Source organism: Salmo salar, chromosome 02 (assembly GCF_965601325.2).
Source record: "Salmo salar chromosome 02, fSalSal1, whole genome shotgun sequence".
Classification (NCBI taxonomy): domain Eukaryota; kingdom Metazoa; phylum Chordata; class Actinopteri; order Salmoniformes; family Salmonidae; genus Salmo; species Salmo salar.
The window spans coordinates 43517144-43541614 of NC_138292.1; the positions used below are offsets into that span (position 1 = coordinate 43517144).

Genomic DNA, 24471 nt, shown 5'->3' on the forward strand with positions numbered 1-24471 from the left:
ATCGATACCCAAGATAATGTCGCACCCAAGATCATGTCGCGCAGCAAGATAATGTAGCGCAACAATTAAGGTGTGTAAATAGTTGGTAGCCGCACTATTATGTGGTGCAAATAGTGTTTGAGATATGCGACAGCCCTAATCATGAAATGGAATTCTGTCTTTTAAATAGTGTATGTTCTCAGTCCTGTTGCATTTGAATATTTTCCGTTGTGACGAGAGACCATGAGTGCTACCTTTTCTCTGACTGGGACTGTGACGTGAGCAGCCGCCGTGAGGGACTTCCTGCTTTTCCTCTGTGTGTGAACACCTCCCGCTCCTGGGCCTGCAATCATGTCCCCAACTGGATTCATTGTTCTGGGCCTGATTTGTGTGTTTTCTATGTTAATCACTCTCCTCACACCCCCAGTGTCTGAGCTGAGGAGGAAGAGGAGGAGGAGGAGGAGGAGGGGGTTAGGAGGAGGGGAGGTAGCGTCAGCCGCCAGGGTCATTTGTAACGGCTGATGAATGAGCGACTCAAATAAATAAATAAATCAAACATGTCCCAACCTGCCCCAGCCCTTTCCCCCGCCCCTCCGCAGAGGGACCGGCAGTGCCGTTTGCCGCGACAGGGCCACAATTGATTTCCTCATTGCCTCAGTTTGTCGCTTAATCTGGCGATATGCTGATAAATCTTCGCACTTTGTCAATTAATTTCCCTGAGAAATGAGGCCCAAAATGGCGTGCACATCAATACGGCGGGCGGATTCTGTGTCAAAAATTAAGCGGTAGAATTAATTGCCCTCCCAACCGCAACCCTGCTAAAACATAACTAATGAGGGAGGCAATTATAGCTGCATGCAGACTCCTCCGGGGTTATTTAAAACACAGATATTGGCGTCGGGCACCCAGACACGCATATATCAAATCAAATCAAATGTTATTTGTCAAACGCTTCGTAAACAACAGGTGTAGACTAAAAAATGAAATGCTTACTTACGGGCCCTTCCCAACAACGTAGAGCGAGAGAGAAAATGGAGAAATGAGTAATAACACATAATAAGAAAAGTATTAATAAATACACAATGAGTAACGATAACTTGGCTATATACACGGGGCACCAGTATCGGGTCGGTGTGCAGGGGTCCGAGGTAATATGTACAGTACATGTAACTAGGAATAAACTGACCAGGCAACAGGATAGATAATAAACAGTAGCAGTGTATGTGATTCAAACACACACACACACACACACACACACACACACACACACACACACACACACACACACGCAGGTGCAAATAGAGGTGGTATATTTTTATTTCAAAGTACTTTTTAGTAAGCCTTGCAATAAGTGGATTTATTTTGTTAGGGTTAGAGGAAGTACCAGAAGAGAAAGACCAAAGAATAGTATTGAACTGATGAAATGACGCAAAGTTATGTGAGAGATTTAACTGGCCACTGTGTGTGTGTGTGTGTGTGTGTGTGTGTGTGTGTGTGTGTGTGTGTGTGTGTGTGTGTGTGTGTGTGTGTGTGTGTGTGTGTGTGTGTGTGTGTGTGTGTGTGTGTGTGTGTGTGTGTGTGTGTGTGTGCGTCTGGGTGTAATCTGGGTTGCGTTTTGTGTATGAATGTGTGTTTGTCTGATCTGTGCGTCTCCGTGAGCGAGTTGTGATTGTGTGTGTGTACGGGCCCTGTGCTCAGTATCTTTAGCCTGCTGGATCCCCTGGTGTTGACAGGGCCCCGTCACTGCCCGGTCCCCCACCAACGCCATCCTCCCCTCGGCCCTCACAGGGCTCACCGCCATCGAACGGCAGATGAAAAGCACACGTAATATATCGCCGGCGTTTCCACTAAAATAATAATTGTGGCGGCTGGGCGCGGGAATCGATGGCTATGGATTTTTTCGTAGTGGGGTCTTGTAGCATGGGGCATAATGAGAGATGGAAGGGCGACGGGTGGAATACGGGGGATGATGGGAAAGAGGGGGCTGTTTTTCTGATAGGAACTGAGGAGGAGGCAGACCTAACGCTCCCCTAACACTCTGCTAACGTTCCCCTAACGTTGCCCTGAAGATTTCAATGCTGACAAGGAGAAAGAGAGGAAGAAGGGCAATTTTAAAAGCCCAAAGATTTTATCATTCCAGAATGAACAAATAGGAATCCTCTATAGCTAAGGAAAGAGCACCTGTTTAAGACTGGTGGTTTTCTCATCTTAAGTGGCACTGCGTTAGAACACTCCACACAGTCGAGTGGCTTTAAATGGGTGTAATACGAGGCTCCTCTCTCTCTGTGGATTCAATAAAAGCTGTTATACGAAGTGAAAAACACTACTTTCCCTCTGCATGAAGTTATCGCCTCGATGCATTATCAATGCACAGTGAAAGTTAAAACTTTGGGATTGAGACGAGCAGTTACGTGACAGTGATTTTGTGTGTGTGTGTGTGTGTGTGTGCTTGCGTGTGCTCTTGTGTGCATGGGTTCGCGCTAGCGTGCATGTCCTGCAAGTGTCCGTGTGTGTGTCTGCGTGTGTGCATGCATGCCTGTGTGTGTGCTACTGTACCCACATGAAAAATGTATATTTTGCGGATAATACTGCAGAATTTACTATAGTATTCTGCAGTATACGGCAACATTATATAGTAAGTACTACACATGATCGAGGGATACTACAGTGTGTAGTATAGTATTCTACAGTATATAGTTTACTACAGAACTCTATAGTAAGTACTGTAGTATTCTATAGTAAACTGTGGTATTTTTTTCATGTGGGTAACTACAGCATGTGCCTTCTGTCCTGCAGGCAGACAGGCCAGAGCTCTGCAGACTAATCAGAGGTCTTCCCTGCTGAGTGGAGCTGGTGTAATTAACAACAGGCAACAACAGACACAGCACCATACTAAGCCTCTGTCATATATCACTGTATTAACACCTGTAGGTCTAAGCTAAAAAATCAGCTGTTTTATCACATACACCAGATAGGTGTATACACCAGATAGCCGTAGTAGTACGGCGCCCCTGGAGCAAATTAGGGTTTAAGTGCCTTGCTCAAGGACACGTCGACAGATTTTTTTTTAGTTTGACGGCTCGGGTATTTGAACCAGCAAACTTTTGGTTACTGGCCCAACTCTCTAACCGCTAGGCTACCTGTCGCCTAACATAAGGAATTGTTTTACGATGGTCATAAAATGTATAATTTTGCCAGTTGATTTTTAATATTAGGATCCCTGTAGGTCTAAAATATATATATATATATATATATATATATATATATATATATATATATATATATATATATATATATATATATATACAAAAATGATTTGATAAAACATTGAATTAGGCATTTACTGTGAAAGCCCATAGAAATGAATTGAATAACACATTTATTAGTACATGGCAAAACAGGTGGTCAAAACATGTATCATAAGGAATAAGGTTTTGAAGTGTCTGTCCTATATCTGAGAGATATAAGAAAACTCAACTTTTGTTTGACCCATGTTTGGTCACATTATTAGTGGCACATTTTTACCCCCTATGCACTTTTTTGCATTTTTACAGCCCGATACTGGGTTACCTTCAGATGACTCCCCTGGAGCTTGTGTGCGTCGTAGAGCAGAACAACCAACACCTTTGAAAGGAAAGTCTCCCCTTTCCATATTCGTGACATATTAGGTTCGGTCTGGACAGTCGGTTTTGTGAGAAGACCTCTTTGAAATGAGGACGTCCGTGACAGGGAGTTCAGACAACTGCCGTAAAGCTTGTTGATGTCGCAGAGCCAAACAACCAACACCGTTTTAAACATCTGTTATACTGGGTATGGACCATCACCTGGGTCCTGTTCAGTAGAGAGGAAACATTTTGAAGTATAAAAGAGGATGTACATTCTGAACTGGACAAAATGTTTTGTTGTCTGTTGCGGAACGTTTTGTTGTCCGTTGCGAAACGTTTTGCATGTCTTGCAAATAAATACTCATACTGATGATCCAGTGTCCTGTCATGTTTGTGTTGCGATCAGTCTGCCTACACCTCTTTCTCCTCCTGCTGTGTTTGTGCTGGGAGAGGGAGGGAGAGGGAGGGAGAGGGAGGGAGGGAGAGAGAGGGAGAGGGAGAGGGAGAGACAGACGGAGAGACAGACGGAGAGACAGACAGAGAGACAGACAGAGAGACAGACAGAGAGACAGACAGAGAGACAGACAGAGAGAGAGACAGAGACCAGGCTGTTAATGACAGAGCCAGATGCAGGAAGAGAGAAGAAGCACACTGTGTAGTAAAAAACCCGCTGGAGTGATCAGCTCAGCCCCATCTGGAAGGCATCGGACAGAAATGAAGTTGTACAAAACCATCCCATTGATAATAAAGCTAATTTTTATGGCTCTGACAAGTATGTAATTATGTTCAGCGGTGCTTTTCAGATTTGATCACAGTCAATAAACCACACTGGCAATTTCCGTCCCATTTCCGTCCCATTTGACATATTTACACGGATACATTTGATTGGAGGAATTAGTTAACTGTGAGAGCCTTGATGGTTATACACTAGTGATCTGTGACTTTTCCCTCCGCTTTCATCTGTTAATGAACTGTCTGTCTGTCTGTCTGTCTGTCTGTCTGTCTGTCTGTCTGTCTGTCTGTCTGTCTGTCTGTCTGTCTGTCTGTCTGTCTGTCTGTCTGTCGATGATGTTGTCCCTACTCCTTCTTCCTCTGTTGACGCCGTAATGTTTTCTGACCCCCTCATTCCTGCCCCCTACAGGAGAGAAGTCCTTCCTGTGCGATCTCTGTGGTTTTGCGGGTGGCACGCGACACGCCCTCACCAAACATCGCCGCCAACACACAGGTGAGCCGCACGACCCTAGAGCTGCACACATCCAGCGTCTGACACACACACACACACAAACACACAGTCTGACATGTTTGCTGTCGGTGATAGACATGTGTAGCAGTATGGATGACTGAATCTGCGATTTTGTTAATTTAGGTTATCATTTCACCATGTCATTCTATCGCTTAGGAAAATTGCATTTTTCAGATATGCCGTCAATAACAAGTGCTTTTTGGAAATTGGGAAAGTGAAACAAATCCTGTTAACCGTTCGTCTGGCAGGCGCCCAAGGATCAAGCATCCCGTTATAAATATTCATTTAGATATTCATAATTTGGATTTTTTTTTTGCTGTCGCATTTTGACAGTCATTTACATTTACCCAACACTCTTACTTTTTGTCCTCTCTTGTCAAGTGTCAATTCCAATAAATACATCTCAACAATCTATTGTCGGACACACGGTCCAGACTACAGGTGTCTACAGGTGTCATCAGTGAGTGTCTCTTTTTCAGATCAGACCTGGGTTCAAATAGGATTTGAAGTCCTTTCAAATGCTTTAGAAGACTGGGTCTCAACTGGTTTTGCCTCGCGACCAAAATTGAACCAGGTTGTCTCAGTTGCGACCCAATATTCGCATCGCGGAAAAGAATCGGCATAATACAATATCTGTAAAAAAAAAAAAATTATGCTATGTTAGTAAATGTAGCAAATATATGACAAGGGAACAACATTCCCAGTTCTTTCATTGACAATAATAACAATTCTCCCATATTTTTGATGAAGAATGTTAATAAATTCACTGGTTTGAGACCACAAAATCAACCAAAAATAAAGCTGCTAATGGCTCTATGTTGAAAATACTGTGATTGAAGAAAAACGTTTGAGATTCAATTATATCAACAAAGCAAATGGTTCATTAGAAGTTCTACACACTTTCTACCTGGTTTAAGTTCAGAGTGGTGTTTTTTTTCCACATAAAAAGTTATGTATTTTTTCACTCAGACACCCTTGACCCGCTGACAATCGCTGCTTTAGGTGGCCTTGATTGAGCTTTCCCGGCACAATTGAATTACTGGAATAGTTGCAAAATTGCGACTGCTCAACAGTATTTGAAAGATTTCAACTACTTTCCTACTAGCACTGACTTTGCTAATAACTATTTTGTTTAGGGACTATGATTGTGATATGTTGTTGTCTCATCTAGCTATGTTAAGATGAATGGACTAATGTAAGTCGCTCTGGATAAGAGCATCTGCTAAATGATTCATATGTTAAATGTAAAGGCCTGTGTTAGTGAGCTTCCACTTGAGACGGACAGTGATTCTGTATTTCTCTCTGTCCGTCTTCCTGTCCGCCCGTCCTTATCTTCCCTGTCTGTCTGTCTGTCCCCAAGGAGAACGGCCCTTCAAGTGTAAGCTGTGCGGCTTCGCCTCCACCACCCAGTCCCACTTGACCCGCCACAAGCGCGTGCACACAGGGGAGAAGCCCTACCGATGCCCCTGGTGCGACTACAGGTACCGGCTCATTGGGCTCGCCAACGCATGGAAGGACAGATGGCAGGGGTTGATGGGCAGGAGGACTGTGGGTTTAATCACACACGCGCGCACGCACACATACTCTGATCTCCCATCAGACCTGTGTCATCAGTAGGCTCCAGCATCCAGCCGCTGGCAGGTCTCTGTCATTAAAACACCATCACAGACCATCAGTAATTACACAGGAAATTGTCGGTGAAATTGGAAAAACTTTTGGCAACGTTGCACTTCTCCATCTCGCAACTCTTCCTCTTCTTCATCCTCTTCCTCCCCCCTCTCAGGTGTGGTGGAAGTGCGAAAGGAATTTTCCCGGCGTCGGTTTTAGAGAAACTAAAATGACATGGACAGGCTGTTTGTTGTGGCTTGCTCTATAAGGATATGTTAGGCTGTTGGAATTGGAATTTACTGTTCAGATACTTGTCTGAAAAACAGAAGAAATACTCAAAAAAACTGAGATGTTCCAATCTAGGTTAATATCTTTAGGAACTTCAGAGGGAGAAATACCCCCCAAAAGCTCAATATTCCTAAACATTAATGGGACCACAATACCAATTGCCATTCTTTGTTCTTTACCATAGTTTAGAAACACTTTGGCTACAAGTTACTCTACCATGGTGAAGCTTGTCTTCTGCAGAAAGGCAATGGTTTAGCATGTGAGGTGTCATATTTCACTTATTTATACGCATTTTGCACTCAATTCACATCCTATTTATCCAGGAAGAGTAGTATTTGACGTTTAAAAGCACCGTGGGGAGGCAACAGAGGGAACCGGACCAACTGTTCTTCTAGCTGATTCCAAATGATCGTTACAGATTGTGGCAAATTAAACAGCAAATTAGAAGACCAATTAACATTTTTGTTTTGGCCCCCGTGGGTACGGAGGGCCGAGGGAGGGGCTGGAGAGGTTAGCAGCTCGCAACCCCTGCTGGGTTCCTAATGTGTGTAGGAGGAATAGAACACGGCCAGGCAGTCATGAGGGGCCTTACTCTGTGCTCCGCTCTTCCACCCTGAATACATTTGTAAACCTCCAATGGCTCAGTGCCTCAATTGTTCAATGACTTCACACAAATAAGGATGTGCTAGTCAAGGCACTGTCAACATTTGACCGTGAACAGGATATCTCATGATATATAGAATTTGATATACCATTATAATGCATGCGACTGATAAATTATATTATATTTCTAATTATATCGTAATACATTTACTATACTGAACAAAAATATAAACGCAAAATGCAACAATTTCAAAAATGTTACCGAGTGACAGTTCATAAAAGGAAATCAGTCATTTGAAATAAATTCATTAGGCCCTAATGTATGGATTTTACATGACTAGGCAGGGGCACAGCGATGGATGGGCCTCGGAGGGCAAAGGCCCACCGACTGGGGAGCCAGGCCCAGCCAATCAGAGTGAGTTTTTCCCCCAAAATACCTTTATTACAGACATAAATACTCCTCAGTTGTGTGAGAAAACTGCACAGTGGCCTTTTATTGTCCCCAGCACAAGGTGCACCTATGTAATAATCATGCTGTTCAATCAGCTTCTTGATATGCCACTCCTGTCAGGGCAAAGGAGAAATGCTCACTAACAGGGATGTAAAGAAATTTGTGCACAACATTTGAGAGAAATAAGCTTTTTGTGCGTATGGAAAATTTCAGAGATCTTTTATTTCCGCTCATGAAACCAACACTTTACATGTTGTGTTTATATTTTTGTTTCGTATATATTGTGTAATATCATATTGGTATAAAATAGTAGATGTGTCGCTGACATCTATGAAATCTTCAATGCAACTTCTTTACCTTATCCTCAAATTAATGTGAAATAGAACTTTTTGTGTTGTATTATTTAAAGTTCAAACAATTATGGTTGGAAGATGCAGGTAATTACTGTCAGACATTATTAATAGTCATATTTCAAAGGGATAACTGGCATATACATTCTCAAAGGCTATCTTACAATGATATATACCTATTTTTGCAGTCCAAAACCTCAGGCTATACCTCATTATGTCTATTGTTCTCAATGAATAGACACTCATTATAGCTACCAAGGCATCATGATTGGCATAATTGATATCCTCCCTTTAATACTTTATATCAACATCCTCTGTATGCATATTTTCAATCTGCCTGCCTGCGAAAATAGCTACTTTGTGCTAATTCGCGCTAACTTTTGACGACGCGGGGCCGGTGACCCTGTGAAGTGTTGGGAGAAGCGGGAGAGCAAGGCGTGGATGAGCGTTAATGATGTCTAGGCCGTCTCTCTTTGCCGTCGCAGATGCCTACCTCCATTCTTAAAACACAAAGACGCACATTTAAATCCACCGCTAACGAAAAGCCTCAATTACCAGCCTCATTACCGATGCAGTCGCCGACGAAGAAAATATGGAAATGTTTTAGAAAAAAAAAAAAAAAAGACGGAGCGAATTGCGACGATATCTCGGCAGCGGGGTTGATTCCCATGTCGCTGCTCACGGACGTGGATAAAGTTGAAAGGCGGCCGTTGGTCTAATTAATATTGGCTATCGTAGGAGGACTATGTGGGCCTTTCTCTTAGCCTGACACCTGCTGACTCCTAAATGCACATGATGCTGTTTTAATATGACAATTACGCCATTACCATATCTGAGAGATAGAAGCGCTCCCCCGGGATCCCACCCTCACACTGTTCTTTAGAACCGTTTCATATCGGACTCTGAATGGATGTATTTATTCCACTGGCCTGGAATAAGAAATCAGTTAATTTGTCTTGAATTAAAATGAAATGTTTTTTTGATTTTTTTTATATTTTTTTTAACGATTTATGATTATTCTTATTATTTTCCTGACAGTGACCGAGGACTTCTCTATCTGAAGGAAAGTTTTGAAATAACTTTTAAGTGGTCGAGGAAAATTCTGAATTGAATTTATCGGATAGGTACTTGCTGGATAGTATTTATTGCTACTGTTTGTGTGCTTTACTCACTGTAGGCCGGCCTTACACCATGATTTGTCAAGTTATTGAAAAGGTTATTTACTTTATTTGTGATGTTGATATTATTAGGCTTAGGTTGTGGAGTCTTGGTCTGTAAAAAGGAGGAGGCGCATCCTGTATGGCTTTTAGCATTAGGTGGAGGGTAGTTACATGCCTGTGTGCAATCCCTATCCACTTACCCAGGGTCTTAATGGAGCTGTTACTGTACTGAGTACAGATAGACATGTTTACAGCGAAATATATGGTAAAAAAAAAAAGAGTTGTCCCATTCCTGGAGCTCTAAGGAGAACACCTCACATTTTACCCTACCCAACGCAAATGGCTTCATGGAGGGCCATTTCACCATTCACCAGCAGGTGTTTTGATGTATTTATGTGTAAAACACAAAAGGGCCGGGTCCTCTGCATAGTTCTGAGGACATCTTTATATTATGAAGTCCTGTAAAGCAAATGGAGCGGGGGGGCAGGACTGCTAAGACCCTTGATGGAGAGAGGTGTCTCGGCAAAAAGTGAAAACAAATTCTACCCTTGCCTGGCGAGAGCCATGGTACCCGTGAGCCTTTATTGTCCCAGCCAAGGTGATAAGGGAGAAGGGATTGCATATTATACTGTCCGAGAATGTCAGCCCGAGACCAAGCACGAGTGCCTCATCCATCACGCATGATGCTGTGTGTGCGTGCGTGCGTATGAAAGTGCCGCGGCTCCTGCACTGCACGTGCTTGCGTGATGTGGTAGCCGTTGTATCTATTGGTGGGGGTTGTGCGGTGTGTGTGTGTGTGTGTGTGTGTGTGTGTGTGTGTGTGTCCCCTCAGCCCCAGTCCAGGCCTGTGTGCGTGGTGTCCCAGGGCAGGTTTAGATAGGGCCTGAGACCTGAGGCCTGAGACCTGAGACCTGCACACTTAAATCAGAGGGACTCTGTGACTCCCTGAGCTGACATCATTACAGCCAGCGCCCAGCATTAGCTTACTGCATGACTACTGCCTACAGCCCTGCATGTCTACACACACGTCAATACTACACACCTACACTGGTCCTGTATGGCTCAGCTGGTGTTAGCAACACCAAGTCGTAAGTTCAATTCCCACACGGATCATACACACAGTTCAAAATGTATTTACTGCACTGCAAGTCACTTGGGATAAAATGCTAAGTGGTATAATATACCACTTTTACACCTATTTATTTTATTTAACCTTTATTTAACTAGGTAAGTCAGTTAAGAACAAATTCTTATTTTCAATGACGGCCTAGGAACAGTGGGTTAACTGCCTTGTTCAGGGGCAGAACGACAGATTTTTACCTTGTCAGATCGTGGATTTGATCTTACAGCCTTTCGGTTACTAGTCCAACGCTCTAACCACTAGGCTACCTGCCACCCCACTGTAGCACAGCCACAGGAGCCACATGGGCATCCACAGGCAGAGGCATAGAGAGGGGTAGTATTTTCTGTTACTTTTACTTGAGCTCCGTTTTGAAAATCCTCAGCCCCCAGAATCACGTCTAGTAGCTGGCCAGTGGATACCAGATTTGGTTCAGCGTTCCGAGATTACAAACCCGGTGGACCTCATCAAAATGTTGTTTTTAACTTTCACCCTGTTGCAGGAGTTTCATACTCCTAGAGTGAAACGTCTGTAACACGCAAGAGAAACCAAGGGCTGTGTGAAAACGACAACAGTGCATCTACAGCTTGTAAATTGTAGAATTATCTATCATTGTTTACCCCCCCCCCCCTTAAACATGCTCCCTCAGCCCCACCACTAAATTGTTTGCGTTCAATCCACTTGATTCATTTTGTTAGTGTCAATAGAACAAAACCAAACCGTCAGTACAGTAAACCTTCCAAGGGGAGCATCCTCGATTGTTTGGGGATTTTCTTCTTCTCCCTTTTCCTTCCTTCCTGTCTTTTTTTTTAAACTCTTTGTTTGATCTTTTTATCTTTTAATTGAATAAACTGTTCCTCCTTTTAATCGTTGTCTGTTCATCTCCCAACAGATCCAACTGTGCGGAGAACATCCGAAAGCACATCCTGCACACGGGGAAGCACGAGGGAGTGAAGATGTACAACTGCCCCAAGTGTGACTACGGCACCAACGGCCCCATGGACTTCAGGAACCATCTGAAGGAGCATCACCCCGACATCGAGAACCCTGACCTGGCCTACCTGCATGCAGGTAGGATTACCCCTATCTACACACACCTGCGAGTGAACATACAAACAAACACACACACACACACACACACACTGATCTTCACTCTGACTCTCTCCTCTGGGTAACAGCTCCCCTGACACCTCTCTCTCTCTCTCTCTCTCTCTCTCTCTCTCTCAGGGGAGTGGTATCATGTGTGTGTGTGTGTGTAGATGGTAGGTAGAGAAAGCTGCTGTATTTGGTGATGCCTGTAAAGCCACTGACAGGAAGTGCTGGATGTAATAATCCAGTGCCCTGCCAATCACTCCTCCTCCTTCTTCCCTCCACCTCCTCCTTCTCCTCCTGTTCCTCCTCCTCCACCCTTCCGCCACCCTCCTCCTCTACCCCTTCCCCCTCCTCCCCCCTCCTCATCCTCCTCCTTCCCTCCTCTACTCCCTTCTCCTCCTCCTCCAGAGCAAATCTGTTTGTCCTCTATTGGATCTATCTTTTGTGTTGAGTGTTCTTCCTGTGTCCTTGAAGGCCCCAAATCCAATCTAGAGAGGGAATGTCCTTCTCTGGAACCCGAAAGGACACCTTTTATCCTGTTATCCCTCTGACCCGGTGCCCTCTGGATAGTAAAGCATGTGGTAGCTAGCCGCTCCAGTCCAAGGTTACGTCCCAAATGGTGCCCTGTTCCCTATTTCCTGCACTCCTTTTGACCAGGGTCCATAAAGGCTCTGTTCAAAAATAGTGCCTGGGACACAGACCAGGACAGACGTTGGCCAGGAGAGGATACCATTACTAGGGTGCGGAACATGGCCATAGAGCATGGAGAAGGAAACACTGTGGCTTTATTTCTTTAGTTTCTATGGAGACAGGATGGGTCTGTGTTTTGTCTCTGTGTACTGAATCTGCTGACTGTTCACCGGCCTCTGCCTTCCACAGAGTTATGGTTGGCAAAATACCTGCTTCTTATTCCCTTACACTCTGGCTCACCCCCCTAGACACCCTTAACCCCCACCCCCACCCTCACCCCCCCACCCTCACACACAGAAGGCTGAAAGAAGGTCTGTTTGTGTTTTAAAGTGCTCTTGCGGGGCTCTCTGAAAAAGGGAAGCAATGCTTCATCCGAGTCGACAGAACGAGACCAAAAGAAAGGAGAGAGGGAAAAAAAAGATGAAGAAGGTAGATGTTGAATTAACCTGCTTGTGATTGCTCTCTGTCAGGATGGAGCTGGAGCTGGCAGGGAGAGGCAAATCGTCTGTGAAGGCCCTTCCTGCTGTTTTCCCTTTGAAAGACACAGATCAAACACAGACTCTCTCTCTCTCTCTTTCCTCTCCTCTCTTTCTCCTCCATAGCCCAGTCATGGGCCCCTCACAGCCGCAATTGATTGACACTCGGGCGTCTGCGGCGCTCCTCTCGGTGCCGTCTCTGCCTCTTTTTTATTTTTCACCCTTTCTTTTCACCCTTTCTTTATTCAACGCCGTCGCACTTCGAATTAAAGCCCTTCTCAAGGATGAAAAGAGAGGTCCTCTGTAAACGGAGGAGGGAGAGAGGGAGGAAGAGAGGAGGGAATTAGAGCCAGCCAGAGATGACGGAGGGAAATTATGATTAGAACAAAAATATGAAAGAAACCAGGAGAATATGGTTAGGGCAATTTTTGAAATAAAATGGTAATGACAATTGTCTTCCTCGTGAGATGGACACAGAGATAGTGCGCAGGGAAGTGGCAGTGCTTCTGAGATGTGCGCTGCGACGTCACAAGGCTAGCGGTGATGGTAGAGCTACAGGAAAGGCACCATACCTTATAGTTAAACGGAGGATCTCCACTGTTGTTCTTGTTAACGTGTTAAGCTAGCTTCCTCTGGGGCCTTGTTTCACCACAGAAGGTCTAGTACAGAGTTGTTGCTGACTGGGCTGGCTAAATGTTTGTCCAAAATGGTGCACTATTCCCTATACAGTGCACTTCTTTTCACCAGAGCCTCGCGGCTCTGGTTTAAGGTAGTGCGCTAAATAGAGAATAGGTTGCCATTTCAGATGCACCCTCAGTTAGAGGGCACTGAGGGTATACAAACACCGACTCATTCCGTCCCATATACCTAGCAGTGGTGTAACATAATGCCCTTTCATACCCACACAGGTCATAAGTCATCATTAGCATTGTTAGAGGGTCTTCATCCCACTCTTTAATTGTAAAAAATCTCCCCAATTTTGGACTTCTAATTGCGCATCTTGAGGGCACGGCAATCAAATGGCTCGTAATGATGTGTCTGGATGTGGTACTTAGTGGCCGGCTCCAGCGCGTCTTCAAGGCATCGTTCCTAGTTAGTTCAGTTTCTGTTTGCCCTAATAATACAAGACCGATGACTACCGTAGAGGGTTGCAAAAAGGGCCCCTTCTTAAATGATGATCTTAATACCGTATCTAAACCGTCAGGCAAATTCATTTGTATGCTTGTTTGTTACTATGCGATATTGCCAGCAAAAAAAAACAGTTTTTCAAATGGTTTTACTTTAGTTGTGTCTTTCTTCCTTTCTTCTTGCTTTCTACCTTCCCCATATCTCTCTCTCTCTCTTGCGCTCTCGCTCCCCCTCTATCGCTATCTCTCTCGCGCTCTGTGTATTGTTCCCCCATTGCTCTCTCTTTCTGTCTCTCTCTTTCTGTTTCTCTCTCGCGCTCTCTCTCGCTCTCTGTCCCTTCAGCATCTAATGAAATATCCCACCCCTGTTGTGTGACAGCGGCGTGGGTGGGTGGGTGTGTGTGTGTGTGTGTGGGTTATGTGTTTATTCTAGGAATAAAGTGGGTCTGCTCAGTTTGGCGTGGAACTGTGTCAATTTGAAGCGTAGACAATAAACCCAACATCTCAGGACTTGGCGTAACCCTGAGAGAGAGTTTGTGACATTAACAATGGACTTGTTGCAGCGAGACGTTTGGGAAAAAAATCTACGTTTTAAGGCTCAGAAATGTATATCTTGGTCTTTCAATGTATCTTTGTCTCCGTTTGTCCCTTAGTTCATCTGTTTCCCGTCTGCCTTTCTGTCTGTAGTCGTTGGCACGAACACACCTGCGTTTACAGTGTGAAGACAATATCAGGAGCATGTTAATACAATGTGTAGTCTGAACAGATGGAAGAAAACCCAATAAACTCTGAAGACAGTGTGTCTTTTTGTCTCTCTGTCCCTTGCCGTCACGTTCACACAAACACACGGCGAGTGCAGCACACCTGCATGCAAGGGCTTGAAGCTGATTGCAGTGCCGCGTGTTAATTGGAGAATTCCCCCGTGGTGAACACCTTTTTGGTTCCCAGCTGGCTTTCTTTGGGCCTGTATTTTTTATTTTTTTTTCTTCCTTGAAACACATCCCAGTTTTTTGCAACCCAAGACGTGAGCTGTGGAAAGAGAGTCTCCCCTCCGACAGAGCACGGTAGAGACCAGTCAACTATCAGGGGACTCGCTTGTTTGTCTTTGTCTCTCCCTTCTCTGCCTCTCTCTCTCTCTCTCTATTGTTTTCTCTCTCCCTCTCTCTCTCTCTCCCCCCCTCTCTCAGTCCCTCTCTGAGATGTCACGGCAGAGACGCAGAGAGTGCCGCTCAGTGTGAGTGTGCCCCAGGGGACGGCTAAGGAGGGAGTGAAAAGCCAAACGGTTTGGGAAGAGAGACGGTGCATGCAGTGGCGCGCGGCCCAGTAAACGGATGCGGGCACGGGGGCCACTCGGCTCGGGCTAGGCAAAGCCTGCGTTTCCAGCATAATGACCTGCTCCGACGAGCATGAACGGACACATTCATCACACATCAGCCGCGACAAACAGGCCTTTGTTTGTTCCACTTCGCTCCACTCTGAGAGTCACTCTCTCGTGGTATTTAGTGGCCATTCAGGGGACAGACTGACACCCAGTCTATGGGTCTATGTATGTATGTAAGAGAAACTGTGGGACTAGTGGCTCTTGGTTGGTTCTATCTCTGTTTTTCAGTGACTTCTTCTGAAATGACCCCCTTTTTTAGTATGTAGTGCACTACTTTTGACTAGAGCCCTATTTAGGGAATATAGGGAATAGTCAGTGGCTCCTGGTTCCCTCTTTTTTTCCATGTCTACTTCTGAAATTATACTATTCCTTATATAGTGCACTGTTACAACCCCCCCCCCCCCCCCCCCCGCCCGACCTTGGCTCTGAGTGATGATTGGATGATGAAAAGGTCACAGTGTGTACTATAGGGGTCAGTGGATTTCCATGGCTACTTCGGAAAATACACCATATTCCTTATATAGTCCACTATTACAAAAGCCCCTCCCCCCCTCGTGCCCCTGACTTTGGCTCTGAGTGATGATTGGATGATGAAAAGGTCACAGTGTGTACTATAGGGGTCAGAGGATGAGGTCAGAGCAGTGTGTGTTCTGCCTTTCTCTGGTGTGTGTCTGGGGATGACGGGGCCTTGTCTGAAAACACGCACGCACACACACAGACACACACACTCAAACACACACAGGCACCCTCCTCTGTGTGGTGTGAGTGACAGCTACAGGGGTGTTTCCCGAGAGGCACTTCTCTCCCGGCGCGGGATGTTGGATATGGGACCAGCCGGCTCCTATAAGACCTCCTCCATTATTCAGTCGTCCATCTCCCCTCGCTACAGACACTGCAATAGACAGTAGACAGAGCTACCTTTACCACTGGGCCTCAGTCTGCCTGCCTACCAACAGAGATGGACAGAAAAAGATGAGAGGGTGGGGGCTAATGAGAGAGAGGGAGGGAGGGAGGGACAGGGACACAGAGAGAGAGGGATTGTGGTAGAGAGGAGTATTGGTTTGCGATTGTGTCTGTCTCACACCGGTCCCCCTTTTTGACTCAGTCAACACAAGCCTTATAAAACCACCGTGTTGCTCCTCTGCCTGGGGGAATGAGTGGAGTGAAACATACTTCCTCTATCTCTCCTCAGACCATTAACCCCTGTCAGTACTGGAACCCTTGACCTTCAGCTCGAGAGAATCTACATGGGGTGTCAGGTAGCCTAGAGGTTAGATCGTTGGGGCAGTAACCGAAAGGTCACTAGTTCGAATACCCGAGGCAACAAATTGAAAAATCTGTCTGTGCCCTTGAGCAAGGGCCTTAACCGTAATTTTCCCCAGGGGCGGCGTATTGTTATTACTGACCCTGTAAAACAACACATTTCACTGCACCTATCCGATCTATGTAACGATAAAACATCTTCGTTTTTAAAAACTTTTTTACATGGGCCGCTCTCAGAAGACAAACATTCTAGAATGTTGCAGATAGAAATGTAATCAATACAGTTTACACAATCCGCCTATTCTACCGGTGAGTGCTACCCGGGATCCTTGGGGCGTCCCTACCTTAACCCTAACCTTAACCCTAACCTTAACCCTTACTTTAACCGTTTAAAATATCGACTTCTGTCAACAATTGCCATTTTTTAAAACCAGAGTCCCATGTTTCTTGTTACGGTGCCCCTGTTAGGAGCTTTCACTACGTTATTTCTGTTCTCCCAACATAATTGAATCCCCTGGCTGCTCATCACTGGGCTAATTTGACCCAATGTGCAGCACTTGGTAATCAGAGTGCTGCCTATTAGGCTATCAGACCCCAATTAAGTGTCCTCTTATTCCCACATAACGAGCGCCTCTGTATTTTCCTTTATAGTGCTCAGGCTTTGTTTGGCTAATTTGAGAGAGAAGGGAGAGAAGAGAGAGAGAGAGAGAGAGAGAGGGAGGGAGAGAGGGAGAGAGAGGGAGAGAGAGAGAGAGAGAGAGAGAGAGAGAGAGAGAGAGAGAGGGAGAGAGAGGGAGGGAGAGAGAGAGAGAGAGATTATCTCTGTCTTTCACACACGCCCACACATGCACTCTCTCTCCCTCCCTCTCCCCACTGACTGTCTCTATGGCACTGTCTTGTTCTCTCTTTCTGTCTCAGTCCTCTGTAAGTGACTAGAGCTGTGTGTGAAAGGAACCCATGGAGAACAATAGCAGAGTGTCTTGTGTGTGCGCATACATGCCTCTGTGTCTCTCTGTATGTGTGTTTGGTGTTGGTTTCGGTTCCCCGTAGCCTAATTAAAGGGTGAGGAAAGCCACTCACAGAGAGATTAAACCTAAAAGGGCAAATTAGCACTAAAAAGGGGTGTGACAAATCCACACATAGGCACAGGCCATGAAATCTCTCTTGACACCTGTGAAAAGAAGGGATGAATAAAACAAAATGTGTTTCTGGAGTCTGTGCATTTTTAATGAGAGATTTTAGTGTGGTTCGCTAGTTGGCCTATATGCCTCAGACTGTGTGTCTATCAGGGCAGACCCCAGAGTATTAGGGCTGGACTCCATAACCTGAACAGACCCCAGAGTATTAGGGCTGGACTCAATAACCTGAACAGACCCCAGAGTATTAGGGCTGGACTCCATAACCTGAACAGACCCCAGAGTATTAGGGCTGGACTCCATAACCTGAACAGACCCCAGAGTATTAGGGCTGGACTCCATAACCTGAACAGACTCCATAGTATTAGGGCTGGACTCCATAACCTGAACAGACTACAGAGTATTAGGGCTGGACTCCATAACCTGAACAGACTCCATAGTATTAGGGCTGGACTCCATAACCTGAACAGACTCCAGAGTATTAGGGCTGGACTCCATAACCTGAACAAACTCCAGAGTATTAGGGCTGGACTCCATAACCTGAACAGACTCCAGAGTATTAGGGCTGGACTCCATAACCTGAACAGACTCCAGAGTATTAGGGTTGGATAAAGAGTAGGGATAGGGTTTGGGGCAAGGTAGGTGTGTGTGTGTGTGTGTGTGTGTGTGTGTGTGTGTGTGTGTGTGTGTGTGTGTGTGTGTGTGTGTGTGTGTGTGTGTGTGTGTGTGTGTGTGTGTGTGTGTGTGTGTGTGTGTGTGTGTGTGTGTGTGTGTGTGTGTGTGTGTGTGTGTGTGTGTGTGTGTGTGTGTGTGTGTGTGTTTAAAATAAACATCCGCTAAGCATATATTTCCCTGTGGCTGAAAATTCGAACTCATGCACAGACAGACAGACAGCTATAAGCCGAAGCCATACCACTCACACAGAGATACACGTTGTATGACCTGCTTAAAACGATAGTCAGAGAGAGAGACAGAAAGGGGGAATGAGATAGGGGCATAACTAGTCCAAGGAGGCGAGCCCCAGTCACTGCTTGGTGGGACATTATGTTAAGCAGGGTGACTATTGATGTGACACTCTTCTGTCTCATCTGTGTCCACAAGGTTCAGAGAATCTATCCCTCATACATACACCCTCCTGTCTTCCACACACGCACCCTCCTATCCCCCATACACACGCACCCTCCTATCCCCCATAAACACACACCCTCCTATCCCCCATACACACACACCCTCCTATCCCCCATACACACACACACCCTCCTATCCCCCATACACACACCCCCTCCCATCCCCCATACACACACCCCCTCCTATCCCCCATACACACACCCCCTCCTATCCCCCATACACACACCCTCCTATCCCCATACACACATTATCCTATCCCCATACACACATTATCCTATCACCATACACACACCCTCCTATCCCCCATACACGCATACCCTCCTATCCCCCATACACACACACCCTCCTATCCCCCATACACACACACACCCTCCTATCCCCCATACACACACACACCCTCCAATCCCCCATACACATACACCCTCCTATCCCCCATACACACACACACCCTCCTATCACCCATACACACATTATCCTATCCTCCATACACACACCCTCCTATCCCCCATACACTACATTATCCTATCCTCATACACACCTCCTCCGATCCCCCATACACACACGCTCCTATCACCCATACACACATTATCCTATCCCCCATACACACACCCTCCTATCCCCCATACACACACATTATCCTATCCCCCACACACACACCCTCCTATCGCCCATACACACACACCCTCCTATCCCTCATACACACATTATCCTATCCCCATACACATACCCTCCTGTCCCCCATACACACACACACCCTCCTAACCCACATACACACACACCCTCCTATCCCACATACACACGCACCCTCCTATCCCCCATACACACACCCTCCTATCCCCCATACACACACCCTCCTATCCCCCATACACACACCCTCCTGTCCCCCATACACACACACACACACCCTCCTGTCCCCCATACACACACACCCTCCTATCCCACATACACACACACCCTCCTATCCCCCATACACACACCCTCCTATCCCCCATACACACACACACCCTCCTATCCCCCATACACACACACCCTCCTATCCCACATACACACACACCCTCCTATCCCCCATACACACACCCTCCTATCCCCCATACACACACACCCTCCTATCCCACATACACACACACCCTCCTATCCACCATACACACACCCTCCTATCCCACATACACACACACACACCCTCCTATCCCACATACACACACACACACCCTCCTATCCCCCATACACACACCCCCTCCTATCCCCCATACACACACCCTCCTATCACCCATACACACATTATCCTATCCCCCATACACACACCCTCCTATCCCCCATACACACGCACCCTCCTATCCCCCATACACACACCCTCCTATCCCACATACACACACACCCTTCTATCCACCATACACACACCCTCCTATCCCACATACACACACACACACACTCCTATCCCCCATACACACACCCCCTCCTATCCCCCATACACACACCCTCCTATCACCCATACACACATTATCCTATCCCCCATACACACACCCTCCTATCCCCCATACACACGCACCCTCCTATCCCCCATACACACACCCTCCTATCCCCCATACACACACACCCTTCTATCCCCCATACACACACACCCTCCTATCCAACATACACACACACCCTCCTATCCCCCATACACACACACACCCTCCTATCCCTCATACACACATTATCCTATCCCCATACACACACCCTCCTGTCCCCCATACACACACACCCTCCTATCCCACATACACACACACCCTCCTATCCCACATACACACGCACCCTCCTATCCCTCATACACACATTATCCTATCCCCATACACACACCTTCCTGTCCCCCATACACACACACCCTCCTATCCCACATACACACGCACCCTCCTATCCCCCATACACACACACCCTCCTATGCACCATACACACACCCTCCTATCCCCCATACACACGCACCCTCCTATCCCCCATACACACACCCTCCTATCCCCCATACACACACACACACCCTCCTATCCCCCATACACACACCCCCTCCTATCCCCCATACACACACCCTCCTATCCCCCATACACACACCCTCCTATCCCCCATACACACGCACCCTCCTATGCCCCATACACACACCCTCCTATCCCCCATACACACACACCCTTCTATCCCCCATACACACACACCCTCCTATCCAACATACACACACACCCTCCTATCCCCCATACACACACACACCCTCCTATCCCTCATACACACATTATCCTATCCCCATACACACACCCTCCTGTCCCCCATACACACACACACACACACACACCCTCCTATCCCACATACACACACACCCTCCTATCCCACATACACACGCACCCTCCTATCCCTCATACACACATTATCCTATCCCCATACACACACCTTCCTGTCCCCCATACACACACACCCTCCTATCCCACATACACACGCACCCTCCTATCCCCCATACACACACACCCTCCTATGCACCATACACACACCCTCCTATCCCCCATACACACGCACCCTCCTATCCCCCATACACACACCCTCCTATCCCCCATACACACACCCTCCTATCCCCCATACACACATTATCCTATCCCCCATACACATACACCCTACTATCCCCCATACACACACACCCTTCTATCCCCCATACACACACACCCTTCTATCCCCCATACACATACACCCTACTATCCCCCATACACACACACCCTTCTATCCCCCATACACACACACCCTTCTATCCCCCATACACACACACCCTTCTATCCCCCATACACACACACCCTCCTATCCCCCATACACACACCCTCCTATCCTCCATATACACATTATCCTATCCCCCATACACATACATCCTACTATCCCCCATACACACACACCCTTCTATCCCCCATACACACACACCCTCCTATCCCCCATACACACACACCCTCCTATCCCCCATACACACACACCCTCCTATCCCCCATACACACACACCCTCCTGTCCCCCATACACACATTATCCTATCCCCATACACACCCCCTCCTATCCCCCATACACACACCCTCTCCTATCCCCCATTCGCACACCCTCCTATCCCCCATAGACACACCCCTTCCTATCCCCCAGACACACATTATCCTTTCCCCATACACACACACCCTCCTGTCCCCATACACACACACCCTCCTATCCCCCATACACACACACACACCATCCTATCCCCCATACACACATACTCTCCTATCCCCCATACACACACACACCCTACTATATCCCATACACACACACCCTACTATATCCCATACACACACACCCTACTATCCCCCATTCACACATTATCCTATCCCCATACACACCCCCTCCTATCCCCCATACACACACCCTCTCCTATCCCCCATTCGCACACCCTCCTATCCCCCATACACACACCCCTTCCTATCCCCCAGACACACATTATCCTTTCCCCATACACACACACACCCTCCTGTCCCCATACACACACACAACCTCCTATCCCCCATACACACAACCTCCTATACCCCATACACACACCCTCCTATCCCCTATACACACACACCCTCCTATCCCCCATACACACACGCCCTACTATCCCCCATACACACACGCCCTACTATCCCCCATACACATACACCCTACTATCCCCCATACACACACACCCTTCTATCCCCCATACACACACACCCTTCTATCCCCCATACACACACACCCTTCTATCCCCCATACACACACACCCTTCTATCCCCCATACACACACACCCTCCTATCCCCCATACACACACCCTCCTATCCTCCATATACACATTATCCTATCCCCCATACACATACATCCTACTATCCCCCATACACACACACCCTTCTATCCCCCATACACACACACCCTCCTATCCCCCATACACACACACCCTCCTATCCCCCATACACACACACCCTCCTATCCCCCATACACACACACCCTCCTGTCCCCCATACACACATTATCCTATCCCCATACACACCCCCTCCTATCCCCCATACACACACCCTCTCCTATCCCCCATTCGCACACCCTCCTATCCCCCATAGACACACCCCTTCCTATCCCCCAGACACACATTATCCTTTCCCCATACACACACACCCTCCTGTCCCCATACACACACACCCTCCTATCCCCCATACACACACACACACCATCCTATCCCCCATACACACATACTCTCCTATCCCCCATACACACACACACCCTACTATATCCCATACACACACACCCTACTATATCCCATACACACACACCCTACTATCCCCCATTCACACATTATCCTATCCCCATACACACCCCCTCCTATCCCCCATACACACACCCTCTCCTATCCCCCATTCGCACACCCTCCTATCCCCCATACACACACCCCTTCCTATCCCCCAGACACACATTATCCTTTCCCCATACACACACACACCCTCCTGTCCCCATACACACACACAACCTCCTATCCCCCATACACACAACCTCCTATACCCCATACACACACCCTCCTATCCCCTATACACACACACCCTCCTATCCCCCATACACACACGCCCTACTATCCCCCATACACACACGCCCTACTATCCCCCATACACACACCCCCTCCTATCCCCCATACACACACCCTCCTATCCCCCATACACACACCCTCCTATCCCCATACACACATTATCCTATCCCCATACACACATTATCCTATCACCATACACACACCCTCCTATCCCCCATACACACACCCTCCTATCCCCCATACACACACCCTCCTATCCCCCATACACACACCATCCTATCCCCCATACACACATTATTTTATCCCCCATACACATACACCCTACTATCCCCCATACACACACACCCTTATATCCCCCATACACACACATACACACGCACCCTCCTATCCCCCATACACACACCCTCCTGTCCCCCATACACACACCTTCCTATCCCCCATACACACATTATCCTATCCCCCATACACACACCCTCCTATCCCCCATACACACAACCTCCTATCCCCCATACACACAACCTCCTATCCCCCATACACACACCCTCCTATCCCCCATACACACATTATCCTATCCCCATACACACAACCTCCTATACCCCATACACACATTATCCTATCCCCCATACACACACCCTCCTATCCCCTATACACACACACCCGCCTATCCCCCATACACACACACCCTCCTATCCCCCATACACACACGCCCTACTATCCCCCATACACACATTATCCTATCCCCCATACACACACCCTCCTATCCCCCATACACACATTATCCTATCCCCCATACACACACCCTCCTATCCCCCATACACACACCCTCCTATCCCCCATACACACACCCTCCTATCCCCCATACACACATTATCCTATCCCCATACACACACCCTCCTATCCCCATACACACACCCTCCTATCCCCCATACACACATTATCCTATCCCCATACACACACCCTCCTATCCCCATACACACACCCTCCTATTCCCCATACACACATTATCCTATCCCCCATACACACACCCTCCTATCCCCCATACACACACCCTCCTATCCCCCATACACACACCCTCCTATACCCCATACACACATTATCCTATCCCCATACACACACCCTTTTATCCCCATACACTATACCCTCCTATCCCCCATACACACATTATCCTTTCCCCCATACACACACCCTCCTTTCCCCCATACACACACCTTCCTATCCCCCATACA

The 24471-nt window shown here is 47.0% G+C and overlaps 1 protein-coding gene across 2 annotated transcripts in view; it reads left to right on the forward strand.

The window, feature by feature from the left end:
- The window catches only part of LOC106583495 (zinc finger protein 407), a 176074-nt gene that overhangs the window by 110377 nt on the left and 41226 nt on the right, over nt 1-24471 (forward strand). For both annotated transcript variants that reach the window (XM_014167742.3, XM_014167750.3), the window contains exons 6-8: nt 4726-4809; nt 6188-6308; nt 11300-11478. In XM_014167742.3, the coding sequence (XP_014023217.3) occupies nt 4726-4809; nt 6188-6308; nt 11300-11478 (384 nt within the window). The remainder of the gene's footprint in view (nt 1-4725; nt 4810-6187; nt 6309-11299; nt 11479-24471) is intronic.